This window comes from Crocodylus porosus, unplaced genomic scaffold (genome assembly GCF_001723895.1).
Source record: "Crocodylus porosus isolate Cpor-Errol unplaced genomic scaffold, CroPor_comp1, whole genome shotgun sequence".
Taxonomy (NCBI): Eukaryota; Metazoa; Chordata; order Crocodylia; family Crocodylidae; genus Crocodylus; species Crocodylus porosus.
Window position 1 is genome coordinate 51,150,447 of NW_017728948.1, and position 20,872 is coordinate 51,171,318.

Genomic DNA, 20,872 nt, shown 5'->3' on the forward strand with positions numbered 1-20,872 from the left:
TATGAAATTATTAACTTTACATTTGAGAGGAACTGATATCATTAGCCAGAGAATGCAGATTGAAGTAACTGCCTGAGTCTTACACCTGCACTGAAATCCAGTGTCTGGAATGGCCTGTACACAAGTTTAAGAGGGAAAGATTGGAGTGGAGAAGGTTATCCAAACTAAGGACAAATGAGAATCAGACTGTGCCAAGCCTCTGCGTGTGGGTGTACAGCCTCTTCTCTCAACCCATGCACCACAAAACAGCAGCCATGCCTGTGTGTGAAAACTGGCTAGCACAAGAATATGCTCTGGTGGTATTAGCCACCCTAGAAATAGAGAAGCTGCAAGTTACTTCCCACATCTATGGAAGCTAGACATATTTAGGTTGGCAAAAAGTTCCCACTCCACCCTCTGAAAGGATGGTGCTTCCTGACAATCATGATGCTTTTATTGGGACAGTGCAAGTTTGCCCATCACCCCAAACAGTACACAATTTTAAAGCCCAAACTGAATCCAATGATTGATTGATTGATTGATTGAATGATTGAATGATTTTAGCTTTTGTGCTGTACATAGAAATTTTGCCCTCAATTCTTTAATGCAAGAGGAATGATGGGCTATCTGCATTTAAGTTTCATGTTTGAGTCAGTTGAATGGGTAATGAAAATAGGGTTGATAAGCTCACACTGGCAACAACGAGGCTGAAGACCTTTCATCTCCTCCCATTCCATCCACCAACACTAACATCCTCTTCTCTCCACTCGCTGTTTTGCCAATGCAGCGAAATTAATGCAAATATTTGCAACCTTCAAGTTGCCTGTTATGTTTCTTTCCCTCTATTTTCTTTTTTTATTAAATGGAACCATCCTACTAGCAGGTGTTTAAGCAAACATATAGGTTAATTTTCTTATTGGTAGGAATGGGATATTATAAATTTTTGAGATACAGGACAAGGTGACTTAACAGTACAAAACTGTTTTCTGCAGCATATTCTCCAATACTTTGTCCAACTCTTAAATGACAAGCAATGGAGTTGCTTCCACATCTCTTGGAAGACTCATTCCACAGTTTAATAGATCTCACAGTAAGAATTTTCCCAGTTTAAATATAACATCTGTCTTCCTACTTATAGCTCTGGCATTAAATAAATCGTCAGGAAGAAGGGCCAAAAGAAAACGGTAGTGAGTAGTAAGACACAGCACTGAACAAAATTACACTACTACTTCAATTACAATGTATGTCAAGGAATACTATTTAAAGTTTGCTCCTTTAATGTTCTTACTTGGAAACGCATGAACAAATCTACCAATATATATTTAATTTATTGGATTTTTTTTTATACAGACTATAATGTATGCAATGCTATAGATATGCTTGGCACTTCATGCAAGTGAGAGGTCCTTTGCCCCAAAGAGCTTACAGTCTAAGGATATAAGCCCTTAAAATTGCCAAGTAATTCCAATGTTAATGAAAGATAAGGGTGCCTATTCAGAACTGGGTCTACCTTTAGAAGCAGCTTTGCACTTGCATACTGGCTAAGCATACTGAATTTCAAGACACATACTATGTCACTTTTTTTAATGTATGTAAAGTTCCATAATGTAAAGTTCTCAATATTTGTTTTATCACCACATAAATAATGTACCATTTAAATTGTGACAAATACCTAGTTTTAATTCAGTATTTTTCTTACACAGTAATTCTAAGTGATTCAAGTATACAGACTGAAAGATCATAAATGCATTATGTCTGTTTTATTTCCAAATTACCGTTGCAAATAGAAAAGTCTCACCAATCAACATTAAACTATAAGGAATTAACAGAAGGTGAGGATATAAGTGGAACAAAAGCCAGTAATCTAAACTGTGGATTGTTTTAACCCACACACTCCACGGTGCAAGAAGCCAGGAATATCTAATTCAACAGGCACTGCTTGTAGTAGGCATACCAACTGAGAGTGCAGATGACTCTAATCCTTTTTTACAATTAAATTATACTTATTATTTTTGACATTTTGTCCATCTTAAGTTTCTCTGCCTCAGTATAGGAATAGTCCTTGCAGTGTGTTTTTCAACCAAGACAATTAAGAAATACAAATATTTAACATGAACAATAAAGATGCCAAATCATTTTCCCTCCAATATTTTTACATCACCTTGCCACAAAATATTCAAAGCAAGGAAACACCAAGGGATCTACTCAAAACATATAACGGAGGGACGGTTTATTTTCAAACAGTTTCTTTAGAGAAAGCAATTTTCTTCACAACAGGAGTGCTAATTGGCAGACAGAAACTTTAGGGTATTTGTTTTAATAAAGAAAGAGCCAAATGTAAACAAATAAAAATGAGCTAATTTCAGGCAAGGTAAAAACTACTTCAGCAAAGCCTCACTTCACATTGATACGATCAGTTCCACAGCAAATAAGAAAGACAGCAGACTACCCTGGTTTAAAGCCAAATCTTTCCTTTTTTTTAGATGCATAAGTGAATTACTAATAAATTGTTACAAGTGCTATTTCCTCATTGAATCAAAGACCAAAGTCTACATTTTCAGGCATGAATCTGGATTAAATCTTCCTCTCATCAGTGCTTTATGAAAATACTGAAGTACTAACCAGGAGAGAATTTTCTTCCCTTATGCCGTGAAATAAATGCATTTAAAAATGAAACCAGTGGAACAAAACAAGAACAGATTTCATAAGTCATTCATACCTAACATATTTTTCATTAACTGTACATACTTGCATTGCTTGCCATATAATGATGACCAGTTGTACATTTTTTTAAATTTCCAGTTAAAAAGTTAGCCAGTTAGAAAAAAATAGTAAGTGCAAACTGAAAACTGCACTGTTTTTCTGCCTCCTCCCACCCCAACATTCTCCAACTGTCAAGCCACAATTATAATTGGATATAAACCACCTTTTCCCATAACGATTACATTACCTTGAATTATAATCCATCCTATGAAAAAGACCAATTTTGAACCTAACTGCAATCCTTACTCATGTAAGTGGTCTCCTGCCCTCAGCGGGACTGATATATGTCTGAGTTATACATCCAGGATGTGGGAACAGGCTCATGCCCTTAGTGGAAGGTTAGGGGGAGAAGGGGTGGGAGAAACTGTTCAATTTAACACTGTTCAATTTCTGCTTTGCTTAAGTATAAGCATCAGAAGTAAAAAATATAGCACCAGAGATAGACATCCTATTTCCTAGTTAATTTGTATTTCCTCATCTGAAACAAAGCTATTTCTCATATAATTTTCAAGATTAGTCAACATTTTGAGCATTACAGGTTAACAGCATCCTTCAGTTTACAACAACAAAAAAAACAAACCCCAAAGGCAATGTATTTAAGACCATCCATTAGGTAATGAAATAATGTTAAATGTTTTAAAGGTTAGCTGGACATTTCTAATATGACTAACAAGAACTATTCAAATGGCTTTAGAACTACAGCTGAAAGTTAAGTAACTTTCAGTCCATTTGCACTTCCATACATCTCTACAAAGATTCAAACTTAACATTTCACCTGAACATTTGCAGATGCTTCATCTTCAGTGTCCCACTATCCATTTTGACTGATAACTTAGGAACAATGAGAAAATGTGCCCTTTTCCCTGGGTAAGACTTCCATTCCATCAGACTGCTTCCCAGGCGATCACTAATCAGCACAAAGTTATACTAAATGCTGCCCTTCAAATAGGTTTGATTTTGAGGCACAGCAAGATAGTATATACAAAGTAATAAACAAGCCCATTTCACTGCTTGTGATGGATCTAGTTCAAAAGATTTCTTTATGAAGAAAGGTGACATTTCCCCCTCAGATTTTAAGGTTTTGCATTATCATCTGAAATTAGGCGATAGTCTAGAAAATTCATAAATTGTATCTTGAGGCCATAAGTCACCAAGAAGCACAGAAGTTATTTTCTTTTGTGTGACAAGGTTTAACTAGTTTGAAAGCAAATCAACAGTCTTTTAAAGAGACAAATACTGTGCTGATTTTACTGCAAACAGAACTTGATTCAACTGTATTTTACAAATACCCTAGTATGTAGTAAAGCAACTAAATTAAACTATGCTAATATTATTAAGTAGGGGCAATGAGAAATAATACCATATATTAATATAATTTGGTGAAATTGGGCAGGATAATATATGACATGAGCAACTGAATGTACAACTTTATATCATGCTACTTTGTTACTCGGAAGTTTTAATTCACATTTTTGTGCCACTAGTTAAGATCATGATAGGGTTCCTTCCCCACCCCCCTCCATCATGATAACAGTAAGTTGGTAGGAGAAAATATACAACATAACCATGAATCTGAAGCCCAGAGGGCAGGCTAACACTCTAGCAATACTAGTTATCTAATGCCCAAGTGAGGTATATTAAAATAGCCCTAAAGTTATTTCAAAGGTTGTAGGCTATGATCCAGGCAAGTATCACAACAGCAACTCCACATATTGGTAGCATGATGAAACGTTTATATTTTTCCCACACTGATTGCTCAGTTTCTGCTTCATCCCTTCTCCTCTTATTTTTCCGTCGTCCTTTTAACCTGTTTTCAAAAGCTTCCAGTTCAGCCTAATTAAAACAGAAAAAAAAACCCAGAATTAAATATAACACACATTAATATTTTAAACAACAGTGCACATGTTAGTTTATGATAAACTGTTTGTGCTAGGTATATTTCTGTCATAATGCCCTGTTGACATTCATTTGCAGCAACACCTGGTAAGAGCAACCACCTGTTACCAGCAACATTTTCCTGTCCCCATTAAAATTTACCTGAAGTTATCTAAACTAAAATCTTCCAAGTCCTGCCCTCAGCTGAGTCATATTAACAGCTAAACTCTCTGAAGATTCAGTCCTCACTAAACATGCTCAAGCATCTCACCAATCCTACCATGACCATGACCGGACATGTGCCATACCCACAGAATGAATAAGTACACCTTCTTGTGCCCAGGTCTACAGCAGAACAAATCCAGATGCTCTGGATAATGACTGCCCCAGGCCAGAGTGGGGTTGGACCCTGGAACTGAAAGCAGACAACTTGTCTTTTTTGGGGTGCGAATAGACATGGCATTTCTTCCAAGAGAAAGATTTTTGTCCAGGGACTCTACAGAGTGCCAGCCCCATTTGAAGTACCTTGTGAAGTATACAAGATAAAAATGTGCCAGCAGGTTCCAGTGCCTCCCCCGCAATGCTGTGTAGTCTACAAGTTAATTGCAGCTCAGTCAAATTAATTACCAGTCATTCCAGGGGCAAGTCTGTCAGGCTGCATGTTCTCCTTGGCCACCCACCGACAAAGGAGCAACAATACAATTTGTAAGGACATGTGTGGGCAATTCCCTTTCTGTCCCAGGTCCGGATTCATATCAGTTGGGACTACTTCAGAAAAGCCGTCTGTTTACAGCCTATGACTGCACCATGGCAATGTGAAGGAAGCAGCTGATATCTGTGGAGAATGACCTGGGGCAAGGGAAGGCAGTAGAAGATAGCAGACTGAGATAAGGAGCCAGACTGGAGACAGGAGAGACTAGGGAGGGAAACAAAGAGGACTACAAGCCAGCTGATTGAGGGGGAATGGGATCAGACCTGGAATTCAGGACTGGGCAGAGGGAGGGAGAGCGCAAGACTGGAACTAAAAGCAAATATGGGGACAACAAGGGAAGGACTGATGTATTTAACAATCACCTCAGTTCGCGGGGGGCACATTATGACTGGCTGGGCAAACAGACTGAGACAAAGCCTTGGGGAGGGGTAAGGCTCAGTTTAGAAGAGACTGAGGGAGGGAAAGGAAATAAATGCAAGACAATGAGCAGGGGAAAGCTGGGACTGGATGAGCTGCAAACTGGTACAAGAAGTGGGGGGAAGGAAACAAGGGAACTGGAGAGAGAGACAAGGACTGAATACAAGGTGAGGAGTGCAGGATTTAAGATGGTAAACCTAGAAGGGTAAACTAAGTCTGGTTAGGCAAGCAGACTGTACAGGATGAGGAGGAAAGAGATGCTTAAGGAATAGTGACTAAGATTGTGTTGGCAAGAGTAGGACCAGGACAAGAAGCCAGAGGCAGGGTTGAGACAGGACTGAGGCACATTGTAGGGGATGTGGTTTCCCCTCTGGAACCTGTAATGGAACTTTGAGAGGCTCACTTTTCTTCTGCCATTAGTAACTGTCAACCCAAAATGTCTCCTCCCCTCTCCTCCCATCCCAGTGCTGGTTCAGAGAGGATGAAAAACTATCACTGCTTTCAGTAGCAATGGAAGGGGCACCAGTTTGTAACTACTTCTTCTTCACCCTGAGAGAGAAATTGTTGGCACTATCCTGATAACATGGAAGACTGAATCTCATGACTGTCAGGCTTGCACCAAGAAACAAAATTAACTTCCACCTCCTTGTCTACCTCCTCTTCCAGAAAAGTCAAACACTTCTGTTGAACAACCACCTGAAGAAGTATAAAGGCCAGTAGATCTATAGCATCTGCAAAGGGCTTCGTACACAATCTGGTTGGATTTACTTCATTTTATTCATAAATTGTGGAGGTCTACCAGACATACTGAACAGAAAATCTGCACAGAAGTTGAAAGTAATTTTAATAACAACAGTAATCATATCTAACGTAATGAGCACTGCATAAAATGTTTATCTGAGTTGTATGGGGAAAAAGGCAGAATGTAATCTAATTCAGGGGTTCCCAAACTGTGGCACACATACCCCAGGAGTATGCAAAACATCTCTGGGGGCTAGACAGGAGAAATTGTATAATGACAGCTTTAATTTTCATTATAATAATAATTGGCATTTAAGGGGTTACAATATAAAGTGTGTGCTAATAGGGATACATGGACAGACCGTAAATCTGGACGGGGGTACACAATAAGAAAAAAATTGGGAACCTGTGCCCTAATTCATGCAATTAAAGATAATTATGCATAAGTGTATTTAAATTATGGTTGCAAGGGAAAATGTAAATCTGACATTTGCTAACTTTTGAAGGCCTAACTTTTCAAATTCAACCATATTGTTTTAAGATCTTTTCTTTTCTGTTTGAAATTCCATAATTTTTCCTTAAAGAATAAAGGTAAAAACAAATGTCATTATGTGCAATTTAAAGACTCCTCAGTTGTAATCAGGGACTGACCTCTCAACACTCATTATTGCTACATAGCCTGTTACACTTGAGCAACTGGACTGGCTATGTTAATGGGCAGCAACAGAAGTCTTGAGCTGAACTGCCAGAAAGAGGAGGCAGATTAGCCACTCCTAAGAACTGAGGAAGCTTTAGCCAAATGTGGTGCCTCTCGGTTGCAAGAGGGGAGGAAGACGTGCTGAAGTCAGTGAGGTCAGAGTGGCTTAACCAGGCTCTCCCCTTCTCCCACCACTGGGAAGATGGGGGACCCCACCCCATGTGACAATATTCCAGAGGTACCATACACGAGGTGTAGGCCATCTCTCTTCCCACATATCCCAAATATTATCATTGGTACTGTGTGTGCCAATTTTGTTTTGGCATCAGCCTCAGAATTTTCATTTTCAGTTATAGTGGCAGGCAAGCAGGAGAGGGAAATAAGAGATTTTAAAGCACCTAGCTGTGCAAAAGCTGAATAGAATTTAACATGAGAAAGAAAAGGCATTTGCACAGCAATCCCACCGACAAATATCAGTCTCCTACAAAATAATGGTGATGCTAGAGTTTCTCAAATAAAAGGTCACAAAATCTTGTAATGCAAAGGTTACAACAGAAGTTGCTACCAGCTCTACATTGAGAAAGCTATTCATGAGCATGCATTAAATACAGTACAATACAAATTCTTTTACCTTGACAGAATAGGAACTAATTATTGCATCATCATGTCTCTGAGGAAAAACATACTGCAGCATACCTTCGAAAGCTTACAGAAGTTGTTTCTGCAATTGTGCTTGCACTTTTTATAAAAGTTTTATAAAATAAAGTTTTAAAAGATCCAAAAAAGCAATTGTATGCAAAAAATACCAAAGCAAATACAATCCATAAAATGAGACTGTCATCATGAAACATGATTTAATTAGCTAAACGCAATTTTAATACAGTTATAAAAGTTTGGTGATATGGCTTTGGCTGTATTCCATTATAAGTCACTTAGAACACAAATACAAATTTTTAGCTGGTGCAATAGATCCTAACTGTTACCAAAGACAGTGAGTATGGAGATGGACTAATCTTTGTACGTGTAAGCGTGCATAAAGTAACAGATTTGCTAAGAGAAATAGGTAACTAGACATTTGTTGGGGAAGCACAAAGAAAGTCATTAGTTGAGAGAAGAAAAGTTGGTACCTGTTGTCTTCGCTTTTCTTCTTCAACAGCAGCTTTGGCTTCTGCTTCTTTTAGCTGTCCAAACCCATACAAAGGACAATGAACAATTAATTTATAGGTTGCTAATTGTAGCAGAAAAGCTTAAAATATCATTTTAGCTTTTTCAACAAAGAGACTCAGCTGAAGACAATATTAACAACAACAAGCCAAACATACTCCTGAAGTAAGCTTCTAATGTACACAGATTGCAAAACATTTGGGCAGAAACGTCATTTTCTTACAAGTTGAGAAAGCATCTTGCACACAATAGATGTTTTTTTTTTTAAACAGAAAGAACTTCTGATTTTAAATATGAACTGAAACAGTCATAAAACACTACCCAGAACAAAACCAAATTTAATTTTTATCCAATAAACACTGGGGGAAAACATCAAAAGTGGTTACTCAATTTGCACTGACTTCATCTCCTTTCCACTACAGTCTGTGTACAGAAAGACATCCTTGCTACTTGTCTTTACCAAATATTAATTCATGCTGGGTATTTTAAACCCTCTGAACTGCTGAGTAGCAGTAAGTACAATGTTTCCAAAGAACATTTCATGCTTGGGAAGGACTGTACATAGGCATGGGATTGAAAAATATTAGACTCTATCTTAGGTGCAAAAAAAGTCTCATCATTCAGAAGTCTCCAAACTCTATGCCTGTGACCCTCAGGATTTCATTGGGGTAGATAGCAAAGTCCTGGTGGCTCATGGGTCACATGTGGGCTATGAGGGATTTAGTTGTGGCTCCTGGACTGCTGCTTAACTGCTGCTTCCCCATCACTCTGGCTACAATACAGGTAAGATCTCTGGCTCTGGGCTCGCTCTCTCCTCTTCCAGCTACTGCTTCCTACCCTTCTCCCAAGTGCTGGGGCAGTGCCCACACAGAAAGGATGTGTTCAAGGCTGTGTGGTACAGAGGCATCTGCCTGGCACAAAACCTAGGGGCCTGTGGTCCTTGCTGGCGCAACCCATGGTGCATGCAGCCCCTAGCTTGGAAGTTGGACAACCAGTCATGTCCTATATCAGTCAAATACTACTGTATAGAGTTATATAAGTACACACTATATTAACTACTATCACATTTATTATCTTTTCATATAATGAACTTCTTTTTATAGTACATATCCCATTGTTATAAAATGCATTAAATGCAAAACCTCGGTTCAGTAACAAGGATATAAAATATCAACTAACATTTAAGTAATTTTAAATACGTGCTGAAACCCTGAAAAATGAAATTACAACAAAAAAAACCCCAAATAAGTCTTTATTATAAGCAACAGCAATTCAGTAGCTCCAAGCTCTTTAAAGATGCAATGACATGTTGCAAAAGACTTCTGGAACTTTATTTTCAGTACTACTAGATAAAGTAAAAAAAACGATCAGGAAGTGCAAAAATTAAATAAATATAAAAGGAAAGTTTCTTCAGCTTGAAATCAGTAAGAAACTCACATTACAAATGCAAAGTCACTCTGTCAAAAAGTAGAGGCTTTAGCTTTTGCCAGCTTTTCTTGACAGACAAACCATTTCTAAATGAGACTTTTAGCACTGAAGCAACTTTATTACTACTCCGATAAAATTAAATGCAGATCTGCCTAAATCCCTGAAAGCAAGCACTACGTACAGCTTGAAAGTAAGCTTGAATCAATGCACCAATAATTATAAGCTTGTATCCTGGAAGGGACAACTGATACACTAAACATTGTCCACACTAACATAACTTGTCCCAAAAGCTCATAAACTAAAAAGAGTAGAAGACTAAGTGGGGCTCCTGAATTTTCATTCTATAGCACTACTTGTCAACATATATTGAACTGAAATTTAATTAAAAAGACCTTTGTAGAGTTTGACAATATTTTAAAATTGTTAAAGCTTTTTTTGCCAACCTCAGCCATTTTCAAGGATCTTACTAAGCTGCAGAAATGTGGCTAAGCAGAAGACCTCAAAGATTGTTTCTGAGTGACCATGGAGTGAACCTTTGAAGACACAACAACTAGCTTGAACAGGAAAGCAGAGGACACCATCAGCTTGTCTAACTAAACGAGAAATGAGATGCAATTAAACGGAGCACAAAAACAAAATCAAAGCTTCATGTTCTAGCAACTGATGCAACTAAATGTATTACATGTTTTTTGCTATAAATAGATAGATTTTTAAGTTTCTTGATATATTATAAAAAAAAAAGCAGTTTTGTTTACACAAGATGATAAGTTTGGGGGAAGAGAAAAACAGAATGAGGGGAGGTAGTATTTCATAATGGTGAAGGAAGGTGTGGCAGCTGAAGCTTATGTCTGTGTGGTGATAGTGCTTGCTGAACGCTCTATGAGGATTAGACCAGGCGTTTCTTGTTGTTTGTTTATGTATGGAGCTGCACGTTGCTGTTAGGAGTTTAATTAAAGCAAAAGATTAGTGAGGCCATGTACGTAGTGAGGCCTTGTATGTAGTGGCACAGTTAAAATTAACCTCATCAGAAAAATGCAATGGCTTGTACTGCTATTGGTCAGTCAAAAGAAAAGCTCGTAGTGTAAGAATGTGAGTGGCTATGAGTCAACAGTGTAGCTCAGAAGTTATAAATTGGCTAGCACATCCAGAAAATAGCGGAAGGAAGGAAGATGCAGCATTGTAAGAGAATCTACTAATTTAGAAATAAGCTGCTGTCTTGGATTTAGTGGGCCCGGGGATCTCAAGGAGCCCAAGGACTTTATAGAAGAGGCATACATCAGGCATCAGAGGAGACTGCCGATAAGTTGCCAACACAAATTGTTATCGTCTGTTATTAATATCTTGTTATACTACATGTGGTTGTGTGTTTGTTAAGTCAATAAACCTTTCTTACCTTTTTGCTCCCAACCATTCTCTCAATCCCAAACCTTCCCGCTGGTGGCTAGGACAGAAGGAGGTAAGAAAGAACCCTTCCCTCCACAAATATAAATCCCGACTAACTGACAAAAGTTTCAGTAAATCAAAGACATTTAAATAAAGTAAATCAGAGATCTTTTATGAGAATGTTTATAATCAACCATCTATAAAAATTGGGCATAGGCTGGAGGGAAACTTGGCAAATTCAAGACGACCTGCTGCCAATCTACATGCCACCCTCCTCCCACCTCAAGTCTCCCCAGCCAGTATATGTGAGGATCTATGTAATTCTGTCAGGTAGCCAGATAGATTTTGGATAAGCGTTTGAAGTGAAAGCAAATAAACAGTTGGGCAGTAGACCTGCTTCTGCCTCTTATCAGTGACCAATCTGCAAGGTTATATATATATATATATATATATATATATATATATAATCTGGATAACAGCAGAGTGTTGGGGACAACTTCCTGGTGCAAGTGTTGGAAAGGTCACCTACAAGCAGTGCTCTTCTTGACCTGCTGCTCACAAATGGAACAATCAGTGGGGAACGTAGAACTGGAGGCAACTTGGGCAGCAGCAACCACAAGATGAGTTCAGGAAGGAGAACAGCAGAGAAAGGACCTTGAACTTCAGAAATAACAAACTTTCACTCATTCATGGAACTTATGGTCAGGATCCCTCCTCTAGGAAGCTAGTCTGAGTGGGAAAAGAGACCAGGAGAACTGTTTGTATTTTAAAGAAATCTTACTGAGGGCACAGGAATAAACCATCCTGATGCACAGGAAAACTAGCAAGTATGGCAGAAGACAAGCCTGGATTAGCAAGGAACACTTCAATGAGCTAAAAAACATAAATGAAGCTCACAAGAAGTGGAAACTTGGACAAATGTCTAGGAAGCAGTATAACAGTATTGCTTTGGCATGGAGAGTTGGAATCAGAAAAGCAAAAGTGCAACTGGAGTTGCAGCTAGCAAGGGACATGAAGGTTAACAAGAAGGGTTTCTACAAGTATGTCAGTAAGAGGAGGAAGATCAGGGAAATTTTGGGTTCCTTACTTAATGGGGGAAGAAACCTAGTGACAGATGATGTGGGAAAGACCGAAGTACTCAATGACTTTTTTTACCTCAGTCTTTGCAGGCACGGTCAACTCCCAGACCACTGCACTGGCAGCACAGTTTGGGAAGAAGGTGAGCAACCAACAGCAGCAAAAGAACAGGTTAGGGACTACTTAGAAGAGCTGGACGTATACAAGTCCATGGGGCCAGACAGGATGCACTGAAAGGTACTGAGGGAATTGGCCAATGTGACTGCAGACCTGCTGGCCATTATCTTGAAAACTTGTGGCAACTGGGAGATGTCCCGGATGACTGGAAAAGGGAAAATATAGTGCCTGTCTTTAAAAAAAAAAAAGGGAAGAACAAGGATCCAGGATAACTACAGACCAGTCAGCCTCACCTTGGTCCCTGGAAAATAATGGAGTGGGTCCTCAAAGTATTCATTTCTAAGCACTTGAAGGAGAAGGTGATTATTAGGAACAGTTAGCATGGATTCACCAAGGGCAAGTCATGCCTGACCAATCTATTTGTCTTCTATGAAGAGATGAGTGGCTCTGTGGATGCAGAAGAGCAGTGGATGTGATATACCTTGACTTTAGCAAGGCTTTCGATACAGTCTCCCACAACTTTCTCACAAGCAAGCTATGGAAGTATGGGTTGGATGAATGGGCTGTAAGACAGATAGAAAACTGGCTGGATCACTGGGCTCAGAGGACAGTAGTTAATGGCTCAATGTCTAGTTGGCAGCCAGTATCAAGTGGTGTGCCCCAGGGGTCAGTTTTGTTCAATATCTGCATCAACCACCTGGAATGTGGGACAGATTGCACCTTAGCAAGTTTGCAGATGACACCAAGCAGGGGTAAACAGTAGATACATTGGAGGGGAGAGCTAGTTTTCAGAATGAGTTTGACAAATTGGAGGACTGGACTAAAAGAAATCTCATGAGGTTCAATAAGGACTAAAGCAAAGTCCTGCACTTAGGACAGAACAATATCATGCACTGGCACAGGCTGGGGACTGACTGCAAGCAGCAGCTCTGCAAGAAAGGACCTGGGGGTTACAGTAGACAATAAACTGAATATAAGCCAGCATTGTGTTCTTGTTGCTTAGAAGGCTAATGGCATACTGGGCTGCATTAGTAAGAACATTGGCAGCAGATCAAGGAAAATGATTATTCCCCTTTATTTAGCACTGGTGAAGCCACATCTGGAGTACTGTGTCCAGTTTTGGGACCCCACTATAAAAAGGATGTAGACAAGTTGGAGAGAGCCCAGCAGAGAGCAATGAAAATGGTTAGGGAGCTGGGGCATTATTCCTTATGAGAAGAGGCTAAGAGGATTGCTCTTTAGTCTGCAGAGGAAAAAACTGAGGAGGGTGGGGATTTGATAGCAGCCATCAACTACCCAAAGGGTGCTTCCAAAGAGGATAAAGCAAGACCAGGGGTGAGCACAATACAGCCTGTGGGCAGCATCGCGCCTGCCAAGGAATTCCATCTGGTCTGCAGAGCCCCTCCATAAATCCTGTTAGCCCTGGCCCTCACTGCCCCTCTGCAAGCCAGCGCCTCCATGTAGAAGGTGCAGCTCTGGTTGCTAAGCAACCATGCCCCCACCCCAGCCTGGCCTTACCTACCCCCAGCCCCAAGCTAGATGGTGCTGGAGACAAGAAGCCTCTGCTTGGAAGAGGCTTTTGGTTGGCCTCCCCGAGGTTGCTTCCAGCCTGCAAGCGTGAAAGTTTACTTGACTGCCTGACTGGGCCAAGGACTCCTTTTGGAGGGGAAGGGGGTGAGACTACAGGGAGCCATGTGTTACGGGGCTGGGCTATCCCGACATCACACACTGCATAAACTCACGAGCTGCAGCTATGGGACTGGGTCAGGCTAGCCCCTCACCCTGGCACCGCATGCAGCCAGAGCCTCAGCTGGGAGCGCTATGGGGCTGGCCCTGCACACTGCTACCATGTGCAGCCAGGGACTTGGACAGGAGCTGCATGTTACAGGGCTGGGTGGGGCTGGCCCTGGAGGTTGCTGCCACCTGCAGCCGAGGACTTGGGTGGGATCACGGGAGCTGTGCACTATGGGGCTGGCCCCACTTGCTCCCACCACATGAAGCTCCAGGGACTCCAAGAACTATCTCCTGCACACCCCCCGCCCCTCAAGCACCCCTTCCCCAAACGCACCCAAACTCTCCCACGGCCCCCCCCCACATTTTTCTACCCGCTACCCCCCACCACACCCATACACATACCAACACCCCTCCCACACCCCACACACACACACACCCTTACCCCACCACACCCCCTTACCCCACACACTCAATATACAAGAGTAAGATTGCATTTTAAACTATTATGCAATTGCCTCAGATACACTACACACACAAAAATCAGGACAGACATATTTTTTAAATAAAATTAAAATAAGTTATACTAGATGTTTGATATTTTTAGTATATGATTTTTCCAGTTTCAAGATGGCAATGCCCCCTTCCCAAAAGGAGTACTTCTGGGGCAAGGGGAGGGTCTTCCAGTGGCAAAGGCCATAGGCTAGGGGTGGGATATCTGGTGCCAAGATGGCAACCAGGGGGAGAGGCACCTTGGAGCCCTTGACAGCTCACCAGAACTTATTAAGCGGCCCTCCAGCCGAAATAATTGCCTACCCCTGATTTAGACTGTTCTCTGTGGTGGCAGATGACAGAACAAGGAGCAATGGTCTCAAGTTGCAGCAAGGGAAGTTTAGGTTGGATATTAGGAAAAACTCTCTCACTAGGACAGTGGTGAAGCACTGGAATGGGTCACTGACAGAGGTGGTGGAGTCTCCATCCTTGAATGTTTTTAAGACCTGGCTTGACAAAGCCCTGCCTGGAATGATCTAGTTGGGGATGGTCCTGCTTTGAGCAGGGGGCTGGAATAAAGGATTTCCTGAGGTCCCTCCCAACACTAATTTTCTATGGTACTATGAAAACCATTAAAAAAAATCATAGATCTTACACATGCCCATGACAAAATGCAATATACATCATCCAGTGTACCAAATGCCATTGCTGAAACTATACAGACTGAAAATAAATTACCACTGCACTCCAGAATGAACTCAGAGGAAAATCATAAAGGACAGAAACAAATTATCACCAATGAGAAAACACTTATTACAGAACAACCATTCCATCTCTGACTTCACAGCTTGTCACCAATGGAAACCTACACAACGTCTTCAGAAACCTACACAACGTCTTCAGAAGAAAGACAACTTTACTGGATATCAAAACCCACAGATTTAACATAAGACAGTAGTTTCATGGCTTATTATATCTTGTCTGATACCTCTGCTACCCCTTCTGTACTCCAGATGTCACAGTGACACTCTCCCCTTTAAATGTCCTTATTAGATTACTCAACTTTAAACTGTTCTTCCCTTGGTCTATAACCATTTCTGATAACTTCTGTTTCAGTGTGCTGCCAATCTCCCTTTTAAAGTGATCACCTTCATTTACATAATGGGATGAAACAACAATACAGGAGCTGGTACAACCAGATCATTTGTATCCAGTGGTTTGCAACCTGCTTAAGTCATGGACAGTTGTCAAGTAAAGACTAGCAGCCCAGCTGATTGCTATGGCTTTTACTTCAAAGAGTGCCACTTCTCCAACTGGCTCGAGCTCATCAATGGTCCCATGCCCTTCCTGGAGATGTGGTGCCCTTTGAAATAAAAACTGCAATGAACAACTGGAACATCTCAGTGGTTCTTCATAGTTGTTTGCTACAGCCACATATAACCCAGTTACTTTGCATGCCCTCATTTTCATAGGATAAACTTAACCCTACAAAGTATCTGGGTTCTTCTGGATCAAACTGAGGTTGTAGCTACAGATTTCCTGGACCAGAAAAGGCATTTTGTGTCCCAAACCTTATTTAACTTTTTCTTTCAACTATCCAGTTGATCCAATAAAAGGCATTACCAAACAAATCTTGCTTCTCACATACCAAGTCATCCCCAAGTCATCACACATCTCAACCATAACAGTACTATACAAACTGTCTACAAAAAAAAAGGAACAAAGTGTGATTTTTTTTTTAAAGGAAAGGCACACTGAAAACAAGCAAACAGACTTGTCAGCCACATGTACTGGAAGTGTGGCATGAAAAAGCTTACTACTACCAAGTCTCTTGATCCTTTACTGCCACCTAATGGTAAGGCGGCAGATCTTGAAATAGCTGAGTTTAAAAGTATACATTCCATGAAGAAAAGGAGCAAAAACAGAGACTTGTATACAGAAATAGAGAGGGTCTCAAAACTGTTAGCCTATTGAGGCTCAATTTGAACCAGTGAGAAAAGATTATAAAAAAATGTAGTCTGGTTGCACTTCTGTCTTCTCCACTGAGATAAGGCAGAAGAAGAAAAAAAAAGAAGAGCAGTTTCAGGAAAAAAACATGCATTCAAATCTCAAATTACCTCAAAAGTGCACATTCATTAGACACTATTATGTTGGCTAGTACAGTTAACACATCAGTGATTTTTGGAGACTGATGGTCACCTCTATGATCCCTTATAAATGGCTCAAGTTTTTAATGGGCATGCTGTTCAATCTTGATATGCTGTACTGAACTATAATTACATGGATTGCACACAATAGGAGTTTAGTCTACCTTGCCATTATTGAGCCATCACAAACTGTGGAATATCACTTAGGAAGGAGAGTTTATATAGCACTCTAAAACTTCAAAAAATAGACTAATTCATACTCTTATGAGAGACAGGTACTTGTAGTTTTGTGGCCTTGGGCATGAAAGAACCTATCTGTGATACTACTCGCAGTAAATTCCAGGAGTCCTTGGCTCCTGATTTCGTGTTCAATGCACTAGCAATTCTTCTCTGAAAATTACAATATATGTAAATGGGGTATACGTTCCCTAACATTTTCTTTATAATTTCCTTGTAATGTGTTAAGGTCTAGTATTTTTGTTTTTAAATTTAGGTCACTGAATTAAACCAGACCAAGAACTTGAGTGGCCAGATCACTTGTTGCCACTCAATGACCACTGGAGTTGCCAACACAACAGTACACAACAGTATGTATCTGCATCTTGGCTGGCATACATACAGACACATATTAGCTAAGCCTGCTTTTGTGTATTCCTAAAAAAGAGGTATGCAAGCCCCAACACCTGGTACCCACAGCCATACTTTTGCCACTATGACTTCTGGGAGCGTAAACAATGGTTTTCAGTAATCACACCACCTGGCACTTCTCTAAGAATGTTTCCAATGTTCTCTGGGAGAACCTGTCGGCCCTTGTGCAGAAGTGGTTTTAGCAATGAATCACTTTACACAAGGCATTTCGAGCTCTATATGCTCCTCATTTTTGTTCTTTCACTTGGGAACTGAGCTACAGACCTCCTACTTACGGTTTAAATGCTTATTAAGTAGGGTAAATCTTCTGCAAGACTCTGGATGATATTTCAGCAGCTCTTTCTGAACCATGCAGAGGACGGAGGATTTTGAGTGGGTTATACTCATAGTAGAATGGAGACAACACATGCTGCAGATTCCCCATGTACATCTGGTGTGGGATAACTAGCCCATTGAGATGCAAACTGCAGCATTATGAAGATGTTAGATAACCAACAGTAGTTCCACAATTCTCATATGAATAAATGGGCCTTCTTTGTGCTTCCTAGGCCTCTGTGTAAGCTCTCTGTATCAGTGGCAAGGTGCACAAGTGAGAAATGCCCTATACATTCTAGTTGGCATGACTAATCTGACCCTTAAAGACTGCAGGAGTGCTGCTGTTGAATCCATGATGGTCCAGGGAAATTACAAATCAGCAAGATGCATTTACTAATACCTTTTGTTTGACCAACTATATAATTTGGGAAAGATCTCAGGTGAGCTTCTGGGCAAAAAATGCCCTTCTGGGCACAAAAAAGTGGGTACACAAGTGAGAAATGCCCTACCTGACCACAGTCAGTTGCCAGTGCTGCTGGAACTTCGTTATCCCATACTTCTAAATCTCTAAGCAGCAAGATTTGCTCAGTAATAACTTTTATTGAACCAAGATATTACTGAGCAAATCTTGCTTCTCAGAGAATGGGCCCCAACAAAGTTTGAGAAGCCTTCAATGATGCTTATGTGCCCACTACTTCTCTACCAGAAAGAACATACAATTATCAGCCGCAAAGAAATTGAACGTCAATCTCAGACAACCCGGCAAAAAAAGGTTTAAGTATATATGTACCAGTTTTAGGCATGTGGTAGACTATGCATTTGGCAGACCAAGTGCAAGGCAGTGCTGTCTACAATACTATTTGGCGTACTGGTATGGTATGCAATTTTTGTTTCTGTGGTGTGCTATGTGCCCTGCAAAACATCTGCCAGATTATACCAAGAATTTCTGAATGAAGTAGTCAATAAAGTGATCGTTTGTAGGCCCTGTACATGCAGCCTACATCATGCCATTGTTGGACTTGGAACAGGTGAGTAATGGAAATAAATGTACCCTCATTTCAGGATGATTTGGGTATAAAAAAAAAAAAAGGAAAGTCATACTGGGTGCATATACATATGCAATTAGCATCTTGCAATAAACTTTGGAGCAGTTAGCACCGGAGAAAACTGCTCCTGGGTACAGCATCTGCATGTGTACTCAGGACAGCAATAATCTGAATCAAGGCAGAGCAGCCCCAGGCTGGCAGGGGATACTGGGGAGTCAGCCCAAAGTTCTGGGTGGTGGAAGGGCTTGGCTGGGGCATGAGAGTACAGAACATGCAGAGCCATGTGGCTAGGCAGCAGGCAGCCCCTGCAATTAAGCACCCTCATGCCCCAACCAGAACCTGTCACCATCTATACATGCATTTCAGCACAGTTACCTACTCTTCCATAAGACAGTACTGTCCCTGGCATCACTATCTTACGGCAGAGTTAATTAATTTACTGCACCCTAATACCGGCGCACATGTAGATGGGGATGCTTTACTGCAGAGCTAATTAGTCTACTCTGCAGTAAAGCACATGTGTAGATGCACCCACTGATAAGGAATGTTGTACTGTAACCTTTGCAGCATGCATGTATAAGTTATTGGCCAATAATTTGGTATTTCATATTATTTGGTTCTATGACAATTTAAAACTTTCATAGTTAAAAGCTCCCTAACTCTCCCAAGTACTCACATACCAAAGTCTATTCATTAATAACGTTAAAAGTATATAAAGAAAAAGAAAAATATGAATAAATACAACATTGAAGGCATATCAGCTTTGTTAAGATCAATGCAATCTTTGTACATGTACAAAGTAAAATACATTCCTAATGTACACAAAGTAGGATAACTGAGCATTTCAGACCCTTTTCCTTTCCCCACATTGAGAAGTACTAGTGGCATGAGAATACTGACATTACAATTACACACGCGGCCAGAGAATGTCACTCTCCTAAGAAACTGAAGTCACACTGGCAATATTCTAAATGAGAATCACCTATAGTTAGTAAAGGTCTTGTTCAGAATCCTTAATTACACAGCCAATTAGCGATACTCATCTATCATTTAATGGGTATACATGCACAGTAAGTGCACTGACCTCAGATTTAGTGCAGATTAACCTCAGTGTGAATGAGCTCCCAATTTAGCTGAATGCATTTTCAACCAGCTATTAAGCTGGTTCTATATCCCAAGCACAGCTATTCTAAATAATTGCAATAAATACAAAGCTAACCTTGCAGTGCTTCAAGTAAGCAGGGACAATTCTATCCATACATAGAAACTATGGTTAACATTAAGGCAGTTCCTTCAAAGAGGGTGATAGAGCCTTATCCTGTTTTGAAATCCAGGGTATCACAACTTGAACCAATTCTCCTGACAGAAAGAAGTCAGAGTCCGTGCAGTGAAATCCAACAATCTGCAGGGCTGGGACCTAATTTATTTTCCAAATTTCAAGGATACTATTTCTCATTCTGCAAAAAAATGCATGCTTTCTTTGGGGGATGGGTTTGAACTAAGTTTGCTATAAAATCAACTATATACAGACTCTGAAGCATTTTTCATTCCTCCCACAGATTTTGCCATTGGAAGCCAAATGGTGCTCCACTATTTAAGAGGAAAGAACCAGTTTTACCAACTTCCTGAGATGTACAAGATAAAGGTAGTGTATTATTTTAGCATAGCCAACTAACTAATCAAAGTATAGGCAGTCTGTCTACAGGCTATATGCAAACCTATTATTCCACATTAATCAGAAAGCAATAATCTGAAAAAGCAGCTGTTAAACATGCACATTTGATTTAATTATGTTCTATTTCTTGCTGGTACTGTCTTGAAAAATAATTTTGTGCTCATTTTTTTTCTTGAAGCAGTGAGAATATATTATAACCACAAGAGACACATTACCTCAGATGCTTTCCGTTTCATTTCCTTGCATAATGCGTCACATTCTAGCGAAACCTGGCCTTCTTGTACCTTGCTGCATTGCAATTCCTATAATAGGGAAAAACTACAGATTTAAATCATTTCCTCATATGAAAGTTTAAATTGTAGTTATTTTCATCATAAGACATTGAGAGACAGCTATCTGTTGAAACACAACCATAAAACTAATTATGAGACGCTTTCAAAACTATAATATTGCGCTTATAATTCA

General features: G+C 40.2%; 1 protein-coding gene across 1 annotated transcript in view; it reads right to left on the reverse strand.

The window, feature by feature from the left end:
• Nucleotides 1-1,587: 1,587 nt before the first annotated feature.
• The window catches only part of NFXL1 (nuclear transcription factor, X-box binding like 1), an 85,298-nt gene continuing 66,013 nt past the window's right edge, over nucleotides 1,588-20,872 (reverse strand). Inside the window, exons 20-22 of the mRNA XM_019552585.1 lie at nucleotides 20,623-20,709; nucleotides 8,312-8,365; nucleotides 1,588-4,575 (exon numbers count right to left, since the gene is read on the reverse strand). Coding sequence (XP_019408130.1) covers nucleotides 4,402-4,575; nucleotides 8,312-8,365; nucleotides 20,623-20,709 — 315 coding nt within the window. The 3' untranslated portion in view covers nucleotides 1,588-4,401. The remainder of the gene's footprint in view (nucleotides 4,576-8,311; nucleotides 8,366-20,622; nucleotides 20,710-20,872) is intronic.